The sequence below is a fragment of the Chiloscyllium plagiosum genome, unplaced genomic scaffold, assembly GCF_037043375.1.
Source record: "Chiloscyllium plagiosum isolate Xiang-an unplaced genomic scaffold, Cpla_swu_hap1 HiC_scaffold_31, whole genome shotgun sequence".
NCBI lineage: Eukaryota > Metazoa > Chordata > Chondrichthyes > Orectolobiformes > Hemiscylliidae > Chiloscyllium > Chiloscyllium plagiosum.
In genome coordinates this window covers 12,164,277-12,182,424 of record NW_028270169.1, presented here as the reverse complement: position 1 = coordinate 12,182,424, position 18,148 = coordinate 12,164,277, and the positions used below count along the sequence as shown (strand labels likewise).

General features: G+C 47.7%; 1 protein-coding gene across 1 annotated transcript in view; it reads right to left on the bottom strand.

Moving 5' to 3' along the window:
• Positions 1 to 6,236: 6,236 nt before the first annotated feature.
• Positions 6,237 to 18,148, bottom strand: part of LOC122546838 (multidrug and toxin extrusion protein 1-like) — a 222,860-nt gene continuing 210,948 nt past the window's right edge. Inside the window, exons 14-17 of the mRNA XM_087977051.1 lie at positions 16,720 to 16,852; positions 14,627 to 14,721; positions 8,872 to 8,932; positions 6,237 to 7,503 (exon numbers count right to left, since the gene is read on the bottom strand). Coding sequence (XP_087833177.1) covers positions 7,307 to 7,503; positions 8,872 to 8,932; positions 14,627 to 14,721; positions 16,720 to 16,852 — 486 coding nt within the window. The 3' untranslated portion in view covers positions 6,237 to 7,306. The remainder of the gene's footprint in view (positions 7,504 to 8,871; positions 8,933 to 14,626; positions 14,722 to 16,719; positions 16,853 to 18,148) is intronic.

Genomic DNA, 18,148 nt, shown 5'->3' with positions numbered 1-18,148 from the left:
TTATGAGGGATTTAAAATGAGATGAAGTTCAATCTTTCCACTAACTCAGAAAGAACACACCAGCAAATGACCAGGTGTTCTACATTCTGCAGAGTAACTGGCTCACCAGGGAAATGAGACATTGATTTTCTCGAGGCAATTTTGTGCCACTTCCCAAGAAGAATTTCATCATCTACCTCCAAGTTGATTGTCCAAACTCACTGGATTATAGTTTTCTCCTTTATTTTCTTAGAAGTGGTAACAACATTGCACTAGTTGAGATTAGCAAATGCTAGACCAAACAGGAATCACATCTGGCATTTCTCTGGTTTGTGTAGCTAAAGTTTGTGAAGGTGATTGTGTATCAATAGTGATTGGAACATTGTGGATTTCTTCTTATTAAATGTCTGAAAAGGCCTTTAAAGAATTTGCATAATTTATAAAGGGATAATTTATATTTTTGGATAACAAGAAATACTGGTCCATGTGACTTGGCAACCCCTGACCCGGAAGTAGTACCGATAGGTAGGAAATTGGAATGTTAACATCTTGTCACAGCTAAAATGAAGAGTGGAAGGGAAGAAGATTGATTTTAAAAAACACATTTAGGACATGTGATGCAGTTTCTTTCATTTCCAAGTAATTGATTATCCCAAATTAGCCTTTCTATGCAAAGTTAACGATGTTTCTTGTTCATCCAGACCACCACAATCAATGGGAGCTGAGAAGGTTCCAGGAGGAAGTACGTCATATCAGAAACATTTTATATAGTTTCTCTAAATGAACAACCAATTTAGCTTTTCCCATCATTTCACTGACATTTTAGAAAAAAAGGTAAGTTGCCATAGTCATAGATTCACACAGCATAGAAACAGATCCTTCAATCCAACCAGTTCCTGCTGACCATTATCCCAAACTAAACTAGTCCCACTAGCCTGTACTTGGCCCATAGACCTCCAAATATGTCTTATTCTTGTACTTAACCATATGCCTTTTAAACATTGTAACTGTAACCTCATCCACCATTTCCGCTGGAAGTTCATTCCACATACGAACCACCCTTTGTGTAAAGAAGTTGCCCCTCATGCCTCTTCTCACCTTACAATATGCCCCCAAGTCTTGAAATCCCCCGCCCTAGGGAAAAGACACCTGTCACTCACCTTATTACACTCCTCATGATTCTATAAACCTCTATAAGGTCACCCCTCCACCTCCTACACTCCAGTGAAAGATGTCCCAGTCTCTCCATGCCTCTCCTTACCACTCAAACTCTCCATTCCCAGCAACATCCTGATAAATCATTTATGAACCCTCTCTAGCTTAATAATATCCTTCCAATAACAGGGTGACCAGATGTGGACACAGTTCTCCAAAAGAGGCCTCATCAATATCCTCAACAATCTCAACATGACGTCCCAACTCCTACAGTTAAAGGTTGGAACAATGAAGGCAAGCGTGCCAAATGCTTTCTTAACCATCAGGTCTACCTGTGACACAAGCTTCAAAGAATTATGGACCTGAACCCCTGGGTGTCTCTGTCCTAAAACACTACCCAAGGCCCTAGTTTTAATTGTATAAGTCCTGTCCCATGTTTGGTTTATCCAAATTAAACGCCGTCTGTCACGCCTCAATCCATTGATCAAGATCTCTTTTTAATCTTAGATAATCTTCATCATCCTCCTGGACCACAGGGCTGTTCTCTCAGTAAAGGAAGAGAGTTGGTGGGGGCTTAACCCAAGAGTCAATGCACCCCAGGCAAGGGTAGCAACAGAGGAGGAGAGTCCATCATGGTATCTCAGCTGGTACAGGAATTGAAACCACATCGTTGCTAACACTCTGTATCACAAACCAGCCATCCAGCCAACTGAGCTAACCAAGCCCCAAGAAACATGTTATAGGATGAATCCTGCTTATGCATGCACTTGCTTCTGCAGAGAATCAATTATGTCTGTGAAGGAACAGAACTAGATCATTGATGAAATTGGGAGCGAGCTGCCAACTAATATCATAAATTAGTCATATCTAGTCTCTGTTTATTTTATAGTTTGTATCAGACAAGAAATTCATGTTTAATTTGCATAGCTTATGATTCCTGAGCAGGTAAAAACTTACAGAAAGTGAATATTCTTTCATAATTTCTTCATTTTGGGACAGTTTAGTGAATTTAATTATGTTATTCATGGATCCCCTCAGGATCTACCCAATAACCCTACACTTATGGATATGTTTGATACAGTTATTACCTGTCCAAAAGAAATAAAGAAAACATTTCTCAAAATCCTGAGAGGCACCACCAGCACAGCACAAAATATAAAAACTGAAATTTTTATATAAAACCTTGAGCTTTTTCATTTCTTAGTCCTCATTCCTTATCTTTTCTCCTCTCTTTTGAGCAAATTCCAATTCTTGCTCATTTTCTGTTCAGTACGAATTTGACTATTCCCCTGTTGCCCTGGCTATCATCCAACTTTCCACTCTCTAAACCTGGCCTCATCCAAACGTCTACTGCCTGAATCCAAACGCGCATTAACTTGTCCATCTCGGCAAGATCCCCCTACATTAGGGGGATTCCTGAAGAAGGGCCTGTGCCCGAAACGTCGAATCTCCTGTTCCCTGGATGCTGCCTGACCTGCTGTGCTGTTCCAGCAATAAAGTTTCAACTTTGATCTCCAGCATCTGCAGACCTCACTTTCTCCCCCTACATTAGCACCTATTTCTGCCTCCAATTTAAAATTCTTATACACTTTTTCAAAGTCTCCCCCGACTTCATGCCATGTCTCTACTTTCTAATGAAGGGTTTATGCCCGAAATGTTGACTCTCCAGCTCCTCGGATGCTGCCTGACCTGTTGTGCTTTTCCAGCACCGCACTCTTGACTCTGATCTCCAGCTTTTGCAGCCCTCACTTTCTCCACATCTTTACATGTGTTCCATTCCTACATAATTTTGAGAACTCCATACTCCTGAAATTCTGGCCTCTGATGCATCCCCCACTTCCATTGATGGCCATGCTTTTGCTTGTCTGGATCCTAAACTCTGGCTACACAATAAACGTTACATCCTCACCATCTCTCTCTTTCTTCCCTTTCCTTAAAACCATCTTCCTTCATCAATCATTTTGTCACCAATCTTAATGGCTCCTTTTTCTTCACAACATGTCAGATTTTATAATCTGATTAAACCCTGTAAAGCTTCTTGTGAAATTTAGTATGTTTGTGTGTTGATTGAGGGGTAAATGTTGATCCCCATTCAGGTGACGATTCCCTGCTCTTCACTGGAATTCCGATATGATCTTTCTACATTACCCTTGTCGCAATAAAAGTTGAGCTTTCCAAGACACACTGATCCTTTGAGGGAAAAATTACTTGTAAGAATGGCAGGGAAAGATGGATCTTCAGCCAAACTTTTCATCCAAATGGTGACACCAGCAACATTTCAGCACTGCCCCAGTACAGCCAATCTGGAGCACGAGTACAGGTTTTGCATTTTGATAAAACAAATAAGGACAGGACTTACATAATTAAAAGTAGGGCCTTTGGTCGTGTTGTAGAACAGAGAGACCCAGGGGTTCAGGTACATAATTCTTTAAAGTTTGCATCACCGGTCGACAGGGTGGTTAATGTAGCATTTGACATGCTTGCCTTCATTGCTCAGATCTTTGAGTTTAGGAGTTGTGACATCATGTTGAGGTTGTACAGGATGTTGGTGAGGCCTTTCTGGCACAGTTCTGGTCACCCTGTTGTAGGAAGGGTATTACCAAGCTGGTGAGGGTTCAGAAAAGCATTATCAGGAATGGAGGGTTTGAGTTGTAAGGAGATAAACTGGAACTTTTTACACTGGAGTGTGAAAGGTTGAGGTTTATAAAGTCATGAGGGGTATAGATAAAATGAATGACGTATCATTTCCCTGTGGTGTGGGATTTCAAGACTCAATACAATACAGAGGGTATTTTAAATTATAACATATTCCTGTCACTCCTGAGCTATCTGATCCAATACAGATGATATTTTAAAGCAAATCAATTTTTAACTATGCTCATTGACTAGCACAAGAAAGTTTCAAAACCCAAATTTCAACAGAGGATAAATGTCTAGATTCCAAAATTCTTCAGTTATAAAATGATTCGGTCAACATGTCGGAAAAGGCAAGGTGCTGGACAATTTTGCTGATTGTTCTTTGTATTGAAGAGGGCAGTGAGGGGCAAGTAGCTATTCTGTTGTAATTACTACACAAACTTTATCTTTTAAAATGTTTGTAAACCTCATGTTCCATACAGCTGTTTTCATGCAGTGTCATTACTTATATTAAAAACCTAAAACAATTTACTTTTAAACGTGCTCCTGTCCATGTCTCCTTCCTAAGGTCTCTGCATCTCCTATCCAAATTGCAGCACATCCTTTCTCCCTGTCACTCCCAACCCACATTGTGGGCCTACGTTTATTTCATTAAAAAAACACAGTGAAATGGATTCCTACATAAAAGGCACTATACAGAAGCAGGTTATTATTACACTCTGCCACTACTGAAAGCCTGGATCAGTGTCTCTACAAAAGTGCTGTGGAGCTTCTATTGTTAATGTCCCTGATACTGGGAGAGTATGATTTGTATAACTCAACTACATCATCACAGGAACATCCAAATGCTTCTAAATTGCTGTTTGTTAGAAGCTTACCCGAAGCTCTTTGTTCTATAACTGGCATTGGAAAGATATTTAGACGATACATTGTGGTGTGACACATAAACCACAACAATCGTCTTTACATAACAATGAACAAATGAGCCTGACATGATTCCAGATGAAGGGCTCCTGCCCAAAACGTCGATTTTCCTGCTCCTCGGATGCTGCCTGACCTGCTGTGCTTTTCCAGCGCCACTCTGACCTTGTCTCTGATCTCCAGCATCTGCAGTCCTCACTTTTGCCTAAATTTGCAATAAACTCAGATGTCTGGCATTTTTGCACATTCAGTTTACAGGCTGCTTTACATAAAGATGGATCTATTAAGCTGTCACATGGATGGCATTTCAGTCAGACTGAAAAGGAGTTTGTCCACAGAGACAGAGTAGTTTCGAAAATGTTGCAGAGTACAGAACATATCCTCAATGAGAAATCGCAATTCCCAAAGACCAAAGTCATGTTTTTGGGATGTGTAAGAACACAAGGCATTCTGGGGGATGCCAGAAAGATTAGTTTCCATTGACAAAAAACATCAACAAAGTGCAATGCGTCCTAGAAATGACAAGTCAGCTTCTCAAGAAAAGTTCCACTGCACTCAAAATATTAATTCTGTTTTGCTCTGCAAAAACACAACCAGACCTGGTATCCAGCATCCTGTTTTTAACAGAGTTTATTCCTGATCTGGTGCTGAGTTTAACCTGAGGGTTACTATGCCTCATTTCAGGGGCAAGGTTGAGAAAGCAAGACTTTTTTTTCAAGCAGGAAACAAACCCATCAAACTATCAGCACTCTGCATCACAAACGAGGCATTCAGCCAACTGAGCTAACTGACACCTGCCCCACAAATGCAATTCATTCTTGTGACTGAACTAGTTGCCCATTTTGTGGAGACTGTTGTGTTGGACACATTCATTTTGTTTCTGGATGGTCACCCACCTCCTTAAAACCAGCACCTGGTAAAGATGCTATTCCTCCAGGACATGGCCTTACAGTATTGTTGCGCAACAATTAATCCCCTAATGTTCTTCATGCCCAGCAGATAGTGCAACCTGAACTCAATTTAAGAAAACAAAATGGCAATAAGAGTTTAATGATGACCATCCAAAGATGTGCAGGTTAGGTGCTAAATTGTCTATGTTATTCAAGGCTAGGTGGAATAGCCATGGGAGATGTGGGGTTATGGAATATGGTAAAGGGGTGTGGGTCTGCGTGTGATGCTCTTCGCAGGGTTGGTACAGATTTGATGGGCCGAATGGCCTCCTTCCACACTGTGATTCTATGACTGAACTTGGAGCAGTACTAAGTGTCACCTCCTGTCCTCCATATTTCCACTGTTTAGAATTCCCTCTAGGGACAACCAAACATTTTCTGTCCAGTAAGTCAACAGAGAGCCAGCAAGCCAATCAGAGCACTGCAAACTGTAGATTCAACCATTGGCTCGTAGTTGAGCGTAATTCTATTGTTTCGAGGTCAAGCAATCAATCTGTTTTTCTTTCTCACACCATGGACCCAACATAACCACCCTCCCTCTGAATATTCTCATCGAACCAGATCACTTAGCAGCAATTTTGCAGATAGAACAGTTTTTACTTTAACTTTATTGGTAGAATATATGGATATCCCTAACGCGTTAGAAATCATTTTAACTACATGAATAATTGGGATAAGAAAATCAGATACAAACTGCAGCAACAGGGAGAACTGATTGGCTGCTGCCATGCATTAGCCCCATTGTCTTTCAGCTCAGGGGCTTGAACTCAAATCCAACACAGAATCAAAGTTTGTCTGTGGATTGTTATCAAGACAAAAGTCTCCTTGCCTCCCCCCTCAAAAGTCTGGTGTCAAACTTGCACCACCTCCTTTGAATAGAATGGAGATCCACTTGAACTGGGCCCAATGGTTCAGTGGTTTTAGAGAACTCAATGAGTTTCACTTCCCACTAAGACAGTAACCTTTCGGAGAGGTTACATCTATTTTTATAAACCACTCCCCTACCCCTAACCCCTGCCCTCGCGCTGATGTTCATCCTATTGACTTCAATGAAGCAACAACCAGGTGGGTGTGCAGGAATGCAGCAGGGGAGGGCATGAGGGATACAGAAAAATCGCATATTCGCCCAACCACACCAAAAAAAAAAACAAATTTAACATCCTGGGGAAAGAAAAATCACTTATCCGAGATTTTTTAAAAGTTCCGCAATCACGAATTTCATCCTACACGGGGGCTCCTAAGGAACAGAACCCTCACAGATATGGACGAATGATTAGTCCCATTGTACAGAAAGACTATCACTCTCAGTCAGTCAGTCAATCAAAAACAGACCAAAGCGAGGGTCACCGGACCCAACACGTTTCTCCTCAAAGATGTTGCCAGACCTGCTGAGCTTTGCCAGCAACCTCTGTCTTTGTTTTCAATCAAACAGAGATGGCTGGAAAAACTCAGTGGGTCTGGCAGCAGCCGGGGAGAGAGGAAGCAGATTAAATGGTTTGTGTCCAGCGACCCTTTTAAGGTTTTGCTATCTTTCCTCTCTCCACAGTTGCTGCCCTTCTCCAGCACTCGATGGTTTGGATTGCCAGAGTTCTTTGTATTATTTCACTCCTTGGTGTGCTCTGCAAGCAGGGAAGTCTTCAGTGGGAGTTCCTCAAAAGTTACCGCTAAACGGTGAAGTGGAAGGTGATCCCGACTGCCAGAACCACCAACCCTGCCACAACAGCGAGACCACGGCGAATGAGCAGTTGGACGGGTGACAGGATGCCAACTGCTGGGTTACTCGCTATCAATACGGTGTGTTCAAGCTGATAGGGTTCTTCCTGACTCTGTGACAAAGTTGAGGCACCATCTTCTACAAGATCTGGAACACAAGAGTTTTAGAAGCAACAATTATCTCTAACACCATGTCTAAGGTCAACACAGGCTTCCACATTCAGTGGCGTCGCGGTAATGTCAGTGAACTGGTAATCAAGGGGCACAGGCCAGCACGTGGGTTCGATTCACAACAGGGGGGGAGAAAAAATATCACTGACAGCGGTTCAAACCTAGTTCCTGAACAAATATAAGTGTCATGCCTATAATTCAATTAACATAAAAATCTGGAAAGTTAGTCTCAACAATAGTAACCAGGAAACAAGCACTGATTGGTCTAAAAACCCATCTGTTTCACTAATGCCCTTTAGGGAGGGAAATCTGCCAACCTACATGTGACTACAGACAACACAGTAATGTGGCATCTGAGGAGCAGGAAAATCGACGTTTCAGGCCCTGTGCTTTTCCAGCACCACTCTAATCTTGACTCTGATCTCCAGCATCTTGCAGTACCCACTTTCACCTAACACAGTAATGTGGCTAACTCTGAAATGCCCCAGCAAGCTGCAATGAGTGTTGGCCCAGTCAGTGATGTAAACATCTGGTCTGGTGTACACGTGACTCCAGACCACCAACAATGTAGTTGATGCTTAAGTGCCCTCTGAAAAAGCCAAGCCTTTCAAGGGCACTTAGGGAATGAGCCACATTGACTGGCCTTGTGAGCAAAGCCTGCATCCCACGACAGAACAAACAGAAGTAAACATTGGAGTTTATACATTCAATGGGTTGGTCCATCTCCTGTCTGGAGTTGGCTGGAGTATTCTTGTTCACAAGCAGCCTCCAAACCTCTCCAACACCAGTAAAAGAAATGCGGTTATTTGGTAAAGTATTGCATGTCCTTTTGAGAGAACTTTGTGAGGAACAAACTGGCTGCTGTGAGGGAAGTGGTGGCACAGTCTCCAGATTAATAATCCTGAGGCCCAAGCTAATGACCTGGGGGCGTTGGACTCAAAGGCCACCACAGCAGTCAGTGAAATGGGAATCAACAAAAATCACAATAAAAGCTCGCCAGTTGATTACTGTAAAAGCCCATCTGGTTCACTAATGCCTTCAGGGAAGGAAATCTCCTCTCCTACCTGTGACTCCAGCCAACACAGCAATATGGTTGACTCTTAACTACCCAAGCAAACAGCAAGGAGTGTTAGTCCAGTCAGGGAGGCGAACATCCAATGAATTTAAAAAAAAGACCATTGATCACAGTCCAAACCTAATTCCTGAACAAATATAATTGCCACACCTATAATTCACTAATTCAAATTGTTACATAATATGAAACAAGAAAAGCACAACAACTCCATGAGTATATTTCCTGGTCTGAGGTAGCTTCAGAGTAAATGTACTGTATCTGTGTCATTACCAAAGCCAGAGGCAATCACGCTGGGTCTGGTTCCCTTCCTCAGTCCTGTTCTCTCTTGAGCCTGGAGAGAAACATATGGAGTCAAATATTAAACTGCTCCTTTAATAAACATGCAATGATCAGACCCATGATCGGCAAGCCCAGAACCTCAGAACAGTCACACAGTTAAGAGGGAACCATGGTGATAAGCGCCCTTCTTAAACTGCTGTACCCCCAGGGTGTAGGGACACACCCACACACTGCTGTACACCCAGGGTGTAGGGACACACCCACACACTGCTGTACTCCCAGGGTGTAGGGACACACCCGCACACTGCTGTACTCCCAGGGTGTAGGGACACACCCGCACACTGCTGTACTCCCAGGGTGTAGGGACACACCCGCACACTGCTGTACACCCAGGGTGTAGGGACACACCCGCACACTGCTGTACTCCCAGGGTGTAGGGACACACCCGCACACTGCTGTACTCTCAGGGTGTAGGGACACACCCGCACGCTGCTGTACTCCCAGGGTATAGGGACACACCCGCACACTGCTGTACTCCCAGGGTATAGGGACACACCCGCACACTGCTGTACTCCCAGGGTGTAGGGACACACCCGCACACTGCTGTACTCTCACGGTGTAGGGACACACCCTCACGCTGCTGTACTCCCAGGGTGTAGGGACAAACCCGCACAGTGCTGTACTCCCAGGGTGTAGGGACACACCCGCACACTGCTGTACTCCCAGGGTATAGGGACACACCCGCACACTGCTGTACTCTCACGGTGCAGGGACACACCCGCACACTGCTGTACTCCCAGGATATAGGGATACACCCGCACGCTGCTGTACTCCCAGGGTGTAGGGACACACCCGCACACTGCTGTACTCTCAGGATGTAGGGACACACCCACACACTGCTGTACTCCCAGGGTGTAGGGACACACCCGCACACTGCTGTACTCCCAGGGTGTAGGGACACACCCGCACACTGCTGTACTCCCAAGGTGTAGGGACACACCCTCACACTGCTGTACTCCCAGGGTATAGGGACACACCCTCACACTGCTGTACTCTCAGGGTGTAGGGACACACCCGCACACTGCTGTACTCCCAGGGTGTAGGGACACACCCACACACTGCTGTACTCCCAGGGTGTAGTGACACACCCACACACTGCTGTACTCTCAGGTTGTAGGGACACACCCACACACTGCTGTACTCTCACGGTGCAGGGACACACCCGCACACTGCTGTACTCCCAGGGTGTAGGGACACACCCGCACACTGCTGTACTCTCACGGTGTAGGGACACACCCGCACACTGCTGTACTCCCAGGGTGTAGGGACACACCCGCACACTGCTGTACTCCCAGGGTGTAGGGACACACCCGCACACTGCTGTACTCCCAGGGTGTAGGGACACACCCGCACACTGCTGTACTCTCACGGTGTAGGGACACACCCGCACACTGCTGTACTCCCATGGTGTAGGGACACACCCGCACACTGCTGTACTCACAGGGTGTAGGGACACACCCGCACGCTGCTGTACTCTCACGGTATAGGGACACACTCACACACTGCTGACTCCCAGGGTGTAGGGACATACCCGCACACTGCTGTACTCCCAGGGTATAGGGACACACCCACACACTGCTGACTCCCAGGGTGTAGGGACATACCCAGACACTGCTGTACTCCCAGGGTGTAGGGACACACCCGCACACTGCTGTACTCCCAGGGTATAGGGACACACCCACACACTGCTGTACTCCCAGGGTGTAGGGACACACCCGCACACTGCTGTACTCCCAGGGTATAGGGACACACCCACACACTGCTTTACTCCCAGGGTGTAGGGACACACCCGCACACTGCTGTACTCCCAGGGTATAGGGACACACCCACACACTGCTTTACTCCCAGGGTATAGGGAGACACCCGCACACTGCTGTACTCCCAGGGTATAGGGACACACCCACACACTGCTGTACTCCCAGGGTGTAGGGACACACCCACACACTGCTGTACTCCCAGGGTGTAGGGACACACCCGCACACTGCTGTACACCCAGGGTATAGGGACACACCCACACACTGCTGTACTCCCAGGGTGTAGGGACACACCCACACACTGCTGTACTCCCAGGGTGTAGGGACACACCCACACACTGCTGTACTCCCAGGGTGTAGGGACACACCCACACACTGCTGTACTCCCAGGGTGTAGGGACACACCCGCACACTGCTGTACTCCCAGGGTGTAGGGACACACCCGCACACTGCTGTACTCCCAGGGTGTAGGGACACACCCGCACACTGCTGTACTCCCAGGGTGTAGGGACACACCCACACATTGCTGTACTCCCAGGGTGTAGGGACACACCCACACATTGCTGTACTCCCAGGGTATAGGGAGACACCCGCACACTGCTGTACTCCCAGGGTATAGGGACACACCCGCACACTGCTGTACTCCCAGGGTATAGGGACATACCCGCACGCTGCTGTACTCCCAGGGTGTAGGGACACACCCACACACTGCTGTACTCCCAGGGTGTAGGGACACACCCGCACACTGCTGTACACCCAGGGTATAGGGACACACCCACACACTGCTGTACTCCCAGGGTGTAGGGACACACCCACACACTGCTGTACTCCCAGGGTGTAGGGACACACCCACACACTGCTGTACTCCCAGGGTGTAGGGACACACCCACACACTGCTGTACTCCCAGGGTGTAGGGACACACCCACACATTGCTGTACTCCCAGGGTGTAGGGACACACCCGCACACTGCTGTACTCCCAGGGTGTAGGGACACACCCGCACACTGCTGTACTCCCAGGGTGTAGGGACACACCCACACATTGCTGTACTCCCAGGGTGTAGGGACACACCCACACATTCCTGTACTCCCAGGGTATAGGGAGACACCCACACACTGCTGTACTCCCAGGGTATAGGGACACACCCACACACTACTGTAGTCCCAGGGTGTAGGGACACACCCGCACATTGCTGTACTCCCAGGGTGTAGGGACACACCCACACACTGCTGTACTCCCAGGGTGTAGGGACACACCCACACATTGCTGTACTCCCAGGGTATAGGGAGACACCCGCACACTGCTGTACTCCCAGGGTGTAGGGACACACCCACACACTGCTGTACTCCCAGGGTATAGGGAGACACCCGCACACTACTGTACTCCCAGGGTGTAGGGACACACCCACACACTGCTGTACTCCCAGGGTATAGGGACACACCCACACACTACTGTACTCCCAGGGTATAGGGAGACACCCGCACACTGCTGTACTCCCAGGGTGTAGGGACACACCCGCACACTGCTGTACTCCCAGGGTGTAGGGACACACCCGCACACTGCTGTACTCCCAGGGTGTAGGGACACACCCGCACACTGCTGTACTCCCAGGGTGTAGGGACACACCCGCACACTGCTGTACTCCCAGGGTGTAGGGACACACCCACACACTGCTGTACTCCCAGGGTGTAGGGACACACCCGCACACTGCTGTACTCCCAGGGTGTAGGGACACACCCGCACACTGCTGTACTCCCAGGGTGTAGGGACACACCCACACACTGCTGTACTCCCAGGGTGTAGGGACACACCCACACACTGCTGTACTCTCACGGTGTAGGGACACACCCGCACACTGCTGTACTCCCAGGGTGTAGGGACACACCCACACACTGCTGTACTCCCAGGGTGTAGGGACACACCCACACACTGCTTTACTCTCAGGGTGTAGGGACACACCCGCACACTGCTGTACTCCCAGGGTGTAGGGACACACCCTCACACTGCTGTACTCCCAGGGTGTAGGGACACACCCGCACACTGCTGTACTCCCAGGGTGTAGGGACACACCCACACACTGCTGTACTCCCAGGGTGTAGGGACACACCCACACACTGCTTTACTCTCAGGGTGTAGGGACACACCCGCACACTGCTGTACTCCCAGGGTGTAGGGACACACCCACACACTGCTGTACTCCCAGGGTGTAGGGACACACCCGCACACTGCTGTACTCCCAGGGTGTAGGGACACACCCGCACACTGCTGTACTCCCAGGGTGTAGGGACACACCCACACACTGCTGTACTCCCAGGGTGTAGGGACACACCCGCACACTACTGTACTCCCAGGGTGTAGGGACACACCCACACACTGCTGTACTCCCAGGGTGTAGGGACACACCCACACACTGCTTTACTCTCAGGGTGTAGGGACACACCCGCACACTGCTGTACTCCCAGGGTGTAGGGACACACCCACACACTGCTGTACTCCCAGGGTGTAGGGACACACCCGCACACTGCTGTACTCCCAGGGTGTAGGGACACACCCACACACTATTGTACTCCCAGGGTGTAGGGACACACCCGCACACTGCTGTACTCCCAGGGTGTAGGGACACACCCACACACTGCTGTACTCCCAGGGTGTAGGGACACACCCACACACTGCTGTACTCCCAGGGTGTAGGGACACACCCACACACTGCTGTACTCCCAGGGTGTAGGGACACACCCACACACTGCTGTACTCCCAGGGTGTAGGGACACACCCGCACACTGCTGTACTCCCAGGGTGTAGGGACACACCCGCACACTGCTGTACTCCCAGGGTGTAGGGACACACCCGCACACTGCTGTACTCCCAGGGTGTAGGGACACACCCGCACACTGCTGTACTCCCAGGGTGTAGGGACACACCCGCACACTGCTGTACTCCCAGGGTGTAGGGACACACCCGCACACTGCTGTACTCCCAGGGTGTAGGGACACACCCGCACACTGCTGTACTCCCAGGGTGTAGGGACACACCCACACACTGCTTTACTCCCAGGGTGTAGGGACACACCCGCACACTGCTGTACTCCCAGGGTGTAGAGATACACCCACACACTGCTGTACCCCCAGGGTGTAGGGACACACCCGCACACTGCTGTACTCTCAGGGTGTAGGGACACACCCACACACTGCTTTACTCTCAGGGTGTAGGGACACACCCACACACTGCTATAAATCTTGGAGAGTAGGTGCACACCCGCCCTGCTGCAATCCACTGGCAGTGATGTGATTGAATGGGTGCTGACTGTAGCTGTGACCATTATTACAGCTTGAATTAATCGCAAACCCTTCGTTCCTCACTGTTCCTTCTTTCAGAAGCTTCTCCAATTCTATCTCATTATTTAGGCTGTGTCGGTCATTGATTCTGATATCTCCATGGCTCAGATCAAGAACCATTAAGGAAGGTACATGAATGGGATAGGTACAGAGAGAAATCGATTAAATACATGTAAATGGGGCTGGTTTGATTGCAAAACTGGGTTGCATTGACAAGTTGGGCAGAAGCGTCTGTTTCCAAGTTGTAAATATCTATGATTCAATGTCAAATTTTGCTTGATGACCACTCCCCTGAAACACCTTGGGATGCTTTAGATACATTAAAAGGTGCTATATAAATGCAAACTGTTGGACATGAGCCTGTCTATATGAGCTGGGTCCATCCCTGTGTATCTCCTGCATCTACATCGAATGGGTTGTGGGCCAGATCTTTGGAGTGAGTGATCCACTCACCACAGTCACTCTCAGAGAGAACAGGATCTCACGGAATTCCAGATGGGAGTTTTCCAGCTGACTTGCCTCACACCCCTCAGCTTGATTTGAGCACGTCACATCAGATCAGCCCCACACGACTAAATGGAGCAATAAGCTGCTTACCTCTTGTGCTGCTGTGGCCCAATTCATCCTGAAGAGCAACGTCAAAAGCAGAGAAGACAACAGGAAGGTACCTATAGCCAATCCCGTCCAAAGTCCTGCGAGAAGCAACAAGAGGCACACTTTTGGAGGCGCTGATTGGGTTTGTAAAGATGGCTCAGCGTACAGAGCAGGAAGTTCCCAAGGGAATGGTAGCAAGGTGAATAGCACTACTGATGTCGAGAGATTGACTAGATTCAACCTGGGACTCTTTGGATTGTGAACAAGTGAGAGATGATCTTATTGAGGTGTTGAAGATTCTCAGGGGATTTGACAGAGTAGCTGGGGAGAGGTTGTTTGCCCTTGCGGGAGAGTCTAGGACCAGAGGGTACCATCTCGGAATAAAGGGTCAGATACTTAAGGTGGAGAATGAGGAGGAGTTCTTCTCTGTGTGGGGAGTGAATCTGTGGATTTTGTTTCAGCAGAGGATTGACGACGCTGGGTTGTTGCATATATTCGAGACTGCGACAGAGAGTAAGTAAGTGATCAGTAAGTGCATCTAAACTTGTGGGGAAAAGGACAGGAAAGTGAACTTGAAGGTAATCACGATCTCACTGAATGCCAGAGAAGACTCATTGAGCTAAATGGCTACTTCTGCTAATATATCGTATAGTGGTCTCATTACTGGGTCTCCTCTACATTGAGGAGACTGGACATCTCCTCACAGAGTGCTTTAGGGAACATCTCCGGGACACCCGCACCAATCAACCCCACCGCCCCGTGGCCCAACATTCCAACTCCCCCTCCCACTCTGCCAAAGACATGCAGGTCCTGGGCCTCTTCCACTGCCGTTCCCTCACCACCTGACGCCTGGAGGAAGAACGCCTCATCTTCCGCCTCGGAACACTTCAACCCCAGGGCATCAATGTGGACTTCACCAGTTTCCTCATTTCCCCTCCCCCCACCTTACCCCAGTCCCAACCTTCCAGCTCAGCACCATCTTCATGACTTGTCCTACCTGCCAATCTTCCTTCCCACCTCTCCACTCCACCCTCCTCTCTGACCTATCACCTTCATCTCCACCCCATTCACCCATTGTACTCTTTGCCATCTTCCCCCACTCTCCTCTCTGACCTATCACCTCCATCCCCACCCCCATACTCTATGCTACTTTCTGCCCAACCCCACCCCCCTCTCATTTATCTCTCCACCCTGCAGGCTCCCTGCCTCTATTTCTGATGAAGGGCTTTTGCCCGAAACATCGATTTTCCTGCTCCTCGGATGCTGCCTGACTTGCTGTGCTTTTCCAGCACCACTCTGATCCAGACTCGGGTTTCCAGCATCTGCAGTCCTCATTTCTATCCAGTAAACTTGAAGTCTGGACTAATGCTCCAACAATTTTCATTCAAACCCCATTACAGCACTACATCAATTTAAATTCAACAAATAGATTTGGAACAAAGTGCTAGTCTCTTGCATAATATTTATAAAACTAATAGATTCTTGTCAGGACACATCACATTCATTGATGCCTTTCGAAGGAGAAAATCTGCCATCTTTACCAGGTCTGCCATACCTCTAACTCCAGACCCTGGATAACTCTTAACCTCACTCCCCATGACCGAGAAGGCCTCTCTGTTGTACCAAACAGTGACATTAAAGTCAAATATTCGGGTGTTCATGAACCATGGAGTGCAAAGGGATTTTTTTTGCTGGAATTTCCACCAGGATAGAAGGCAGTGGTAGTGCTCTGTCTCTGGACCAGGAGGCCTGGGTTCGGGTCAGACCTGCTTCAGGGATATGTCATAACATCTCTGAACAAGTTGACTAGGAAATCCCTGAGAAAGGTTCAAAATGGCAGAGGGACAGCACAGGAACAGGAGAAATTCTTGTTCGCTCAGCGATCAGGAGTTATCAGAACGTGGCACAGTATAAGAGCATATTGTTTAATATTTTTTATAGAATTAAAGGAAGGTGAGAGCACATGACTCTCTGGTATATTATGGGCGAGTGACTCAGTCTTCCTCACTATGTGTTGTAACCATGGTAATCCTACTAGGCCCCAATGTATCAGGGTGACTATTGACAGAAAATTGAACCTGGTGACCAAGATTTACCCAGAATTCCAAGCTTTGCGGTAAACATCAACGAGATTCCAACAGGGATCCCAACAATATAGAATACAACGAGGTTAGCAACTGCTCCAATCTTCTGCTTCCCAGCTCCTCGGACAATCCCACTGGCTACTCCCTGTGGAGTACAAGATTAGTGTACGTCACAACTCCAGCAAAGAAAGGGGAAGCGCCATCTGTCCAGAGTTTAATGGAATAAAAATTATCCGTAAGGACATCAGATGTAGGAGCAGGAGTGTGCAGGAGGAGACAGGAGTATGGGGTTGAGAAACGTATCAGCCCGTGATCAAATGGTGGAGCAGACTCAATGGGCCAAATGGCCTCATTCTGCTCCTATATCTTATGGCCTTATAAGTCAAAAGCTCACCTCTTGTTGTAACCAGTTTATGAACAGGCTTTGTTCTGTAGTCTATACTCAAATCAGTTTCTATGAAAGTCGGGATGTAATGCAGGACAATGTAAAGAAGCCATGTGTAAGTACAGGAAATGTTCATTAGTTGTGACTTAAAAAGGACACGCCCAGACATTGGTAAATCCTCTATATAGTCCATTTGACCCACTCCACCACACAATGCGATTGTGGCTGAACTTCCTCATCAATTTGATTGTGTATTTTATTTGTTTAACAGGATTACCACTAAGTATTCTAAACTCCACAGGCACATTCGACTCACAGTAGAGAGAGAGTGGTGAATCTTTGGAACTCATTTCCACAGAAGGCTGTGGAGGCAAAGTCATTGAGTGTATTTAAGACAGAGATGGATGGGTTCTGGATTAGGAAAGGGATCAAGGGTTACATGGAGAAGGCAGGAGATTGGGGTTGAGAAACATATCAGCCATGACCAAATGGTGCAGCAGACTCGATGGGTCAAATGGCCTAATTCTGCTCCTGTATAGAGTCATAGAGGTGTACAGCACAGAAACATACCCTTTGGTCCAACTCATCCATGCTGACCAGATATCCCAACCCAATCTAGTTCCACCTGCCAGCACCCAGCCCATATCTCTCTAAACCCTTCCTATTCATATACCCATCCAGATACCTTTTAAATATTGCAATTGTACCAGCCTCCACCACATCCTCTGGCAGCTCATTCCATACATGTACCACCCTCTGTGTGAAAACGTTGCCCATAGGTCCCTTTTATATCTTTCCCCTCTCACCCTAAACCTATGCCCTCTAGTTCTGGACTCCCCCACCCCAGGGAATTTGTCTATTTATCCTATCCATGCCCCTCATGATATTATAAACCTCTATAAGGTCACCCCTCAGCCTTCCATGCTCCAGGGAAAAGAGACCCATCCCATTCAGCCTCTTCCTATAGCTCAACTCCTCCAACCTTGGCAACATCCTTGTAAATCTTTTATGAACCCTTTCAAGTTTCACAACATCCTTCCAATAGGACATAATATT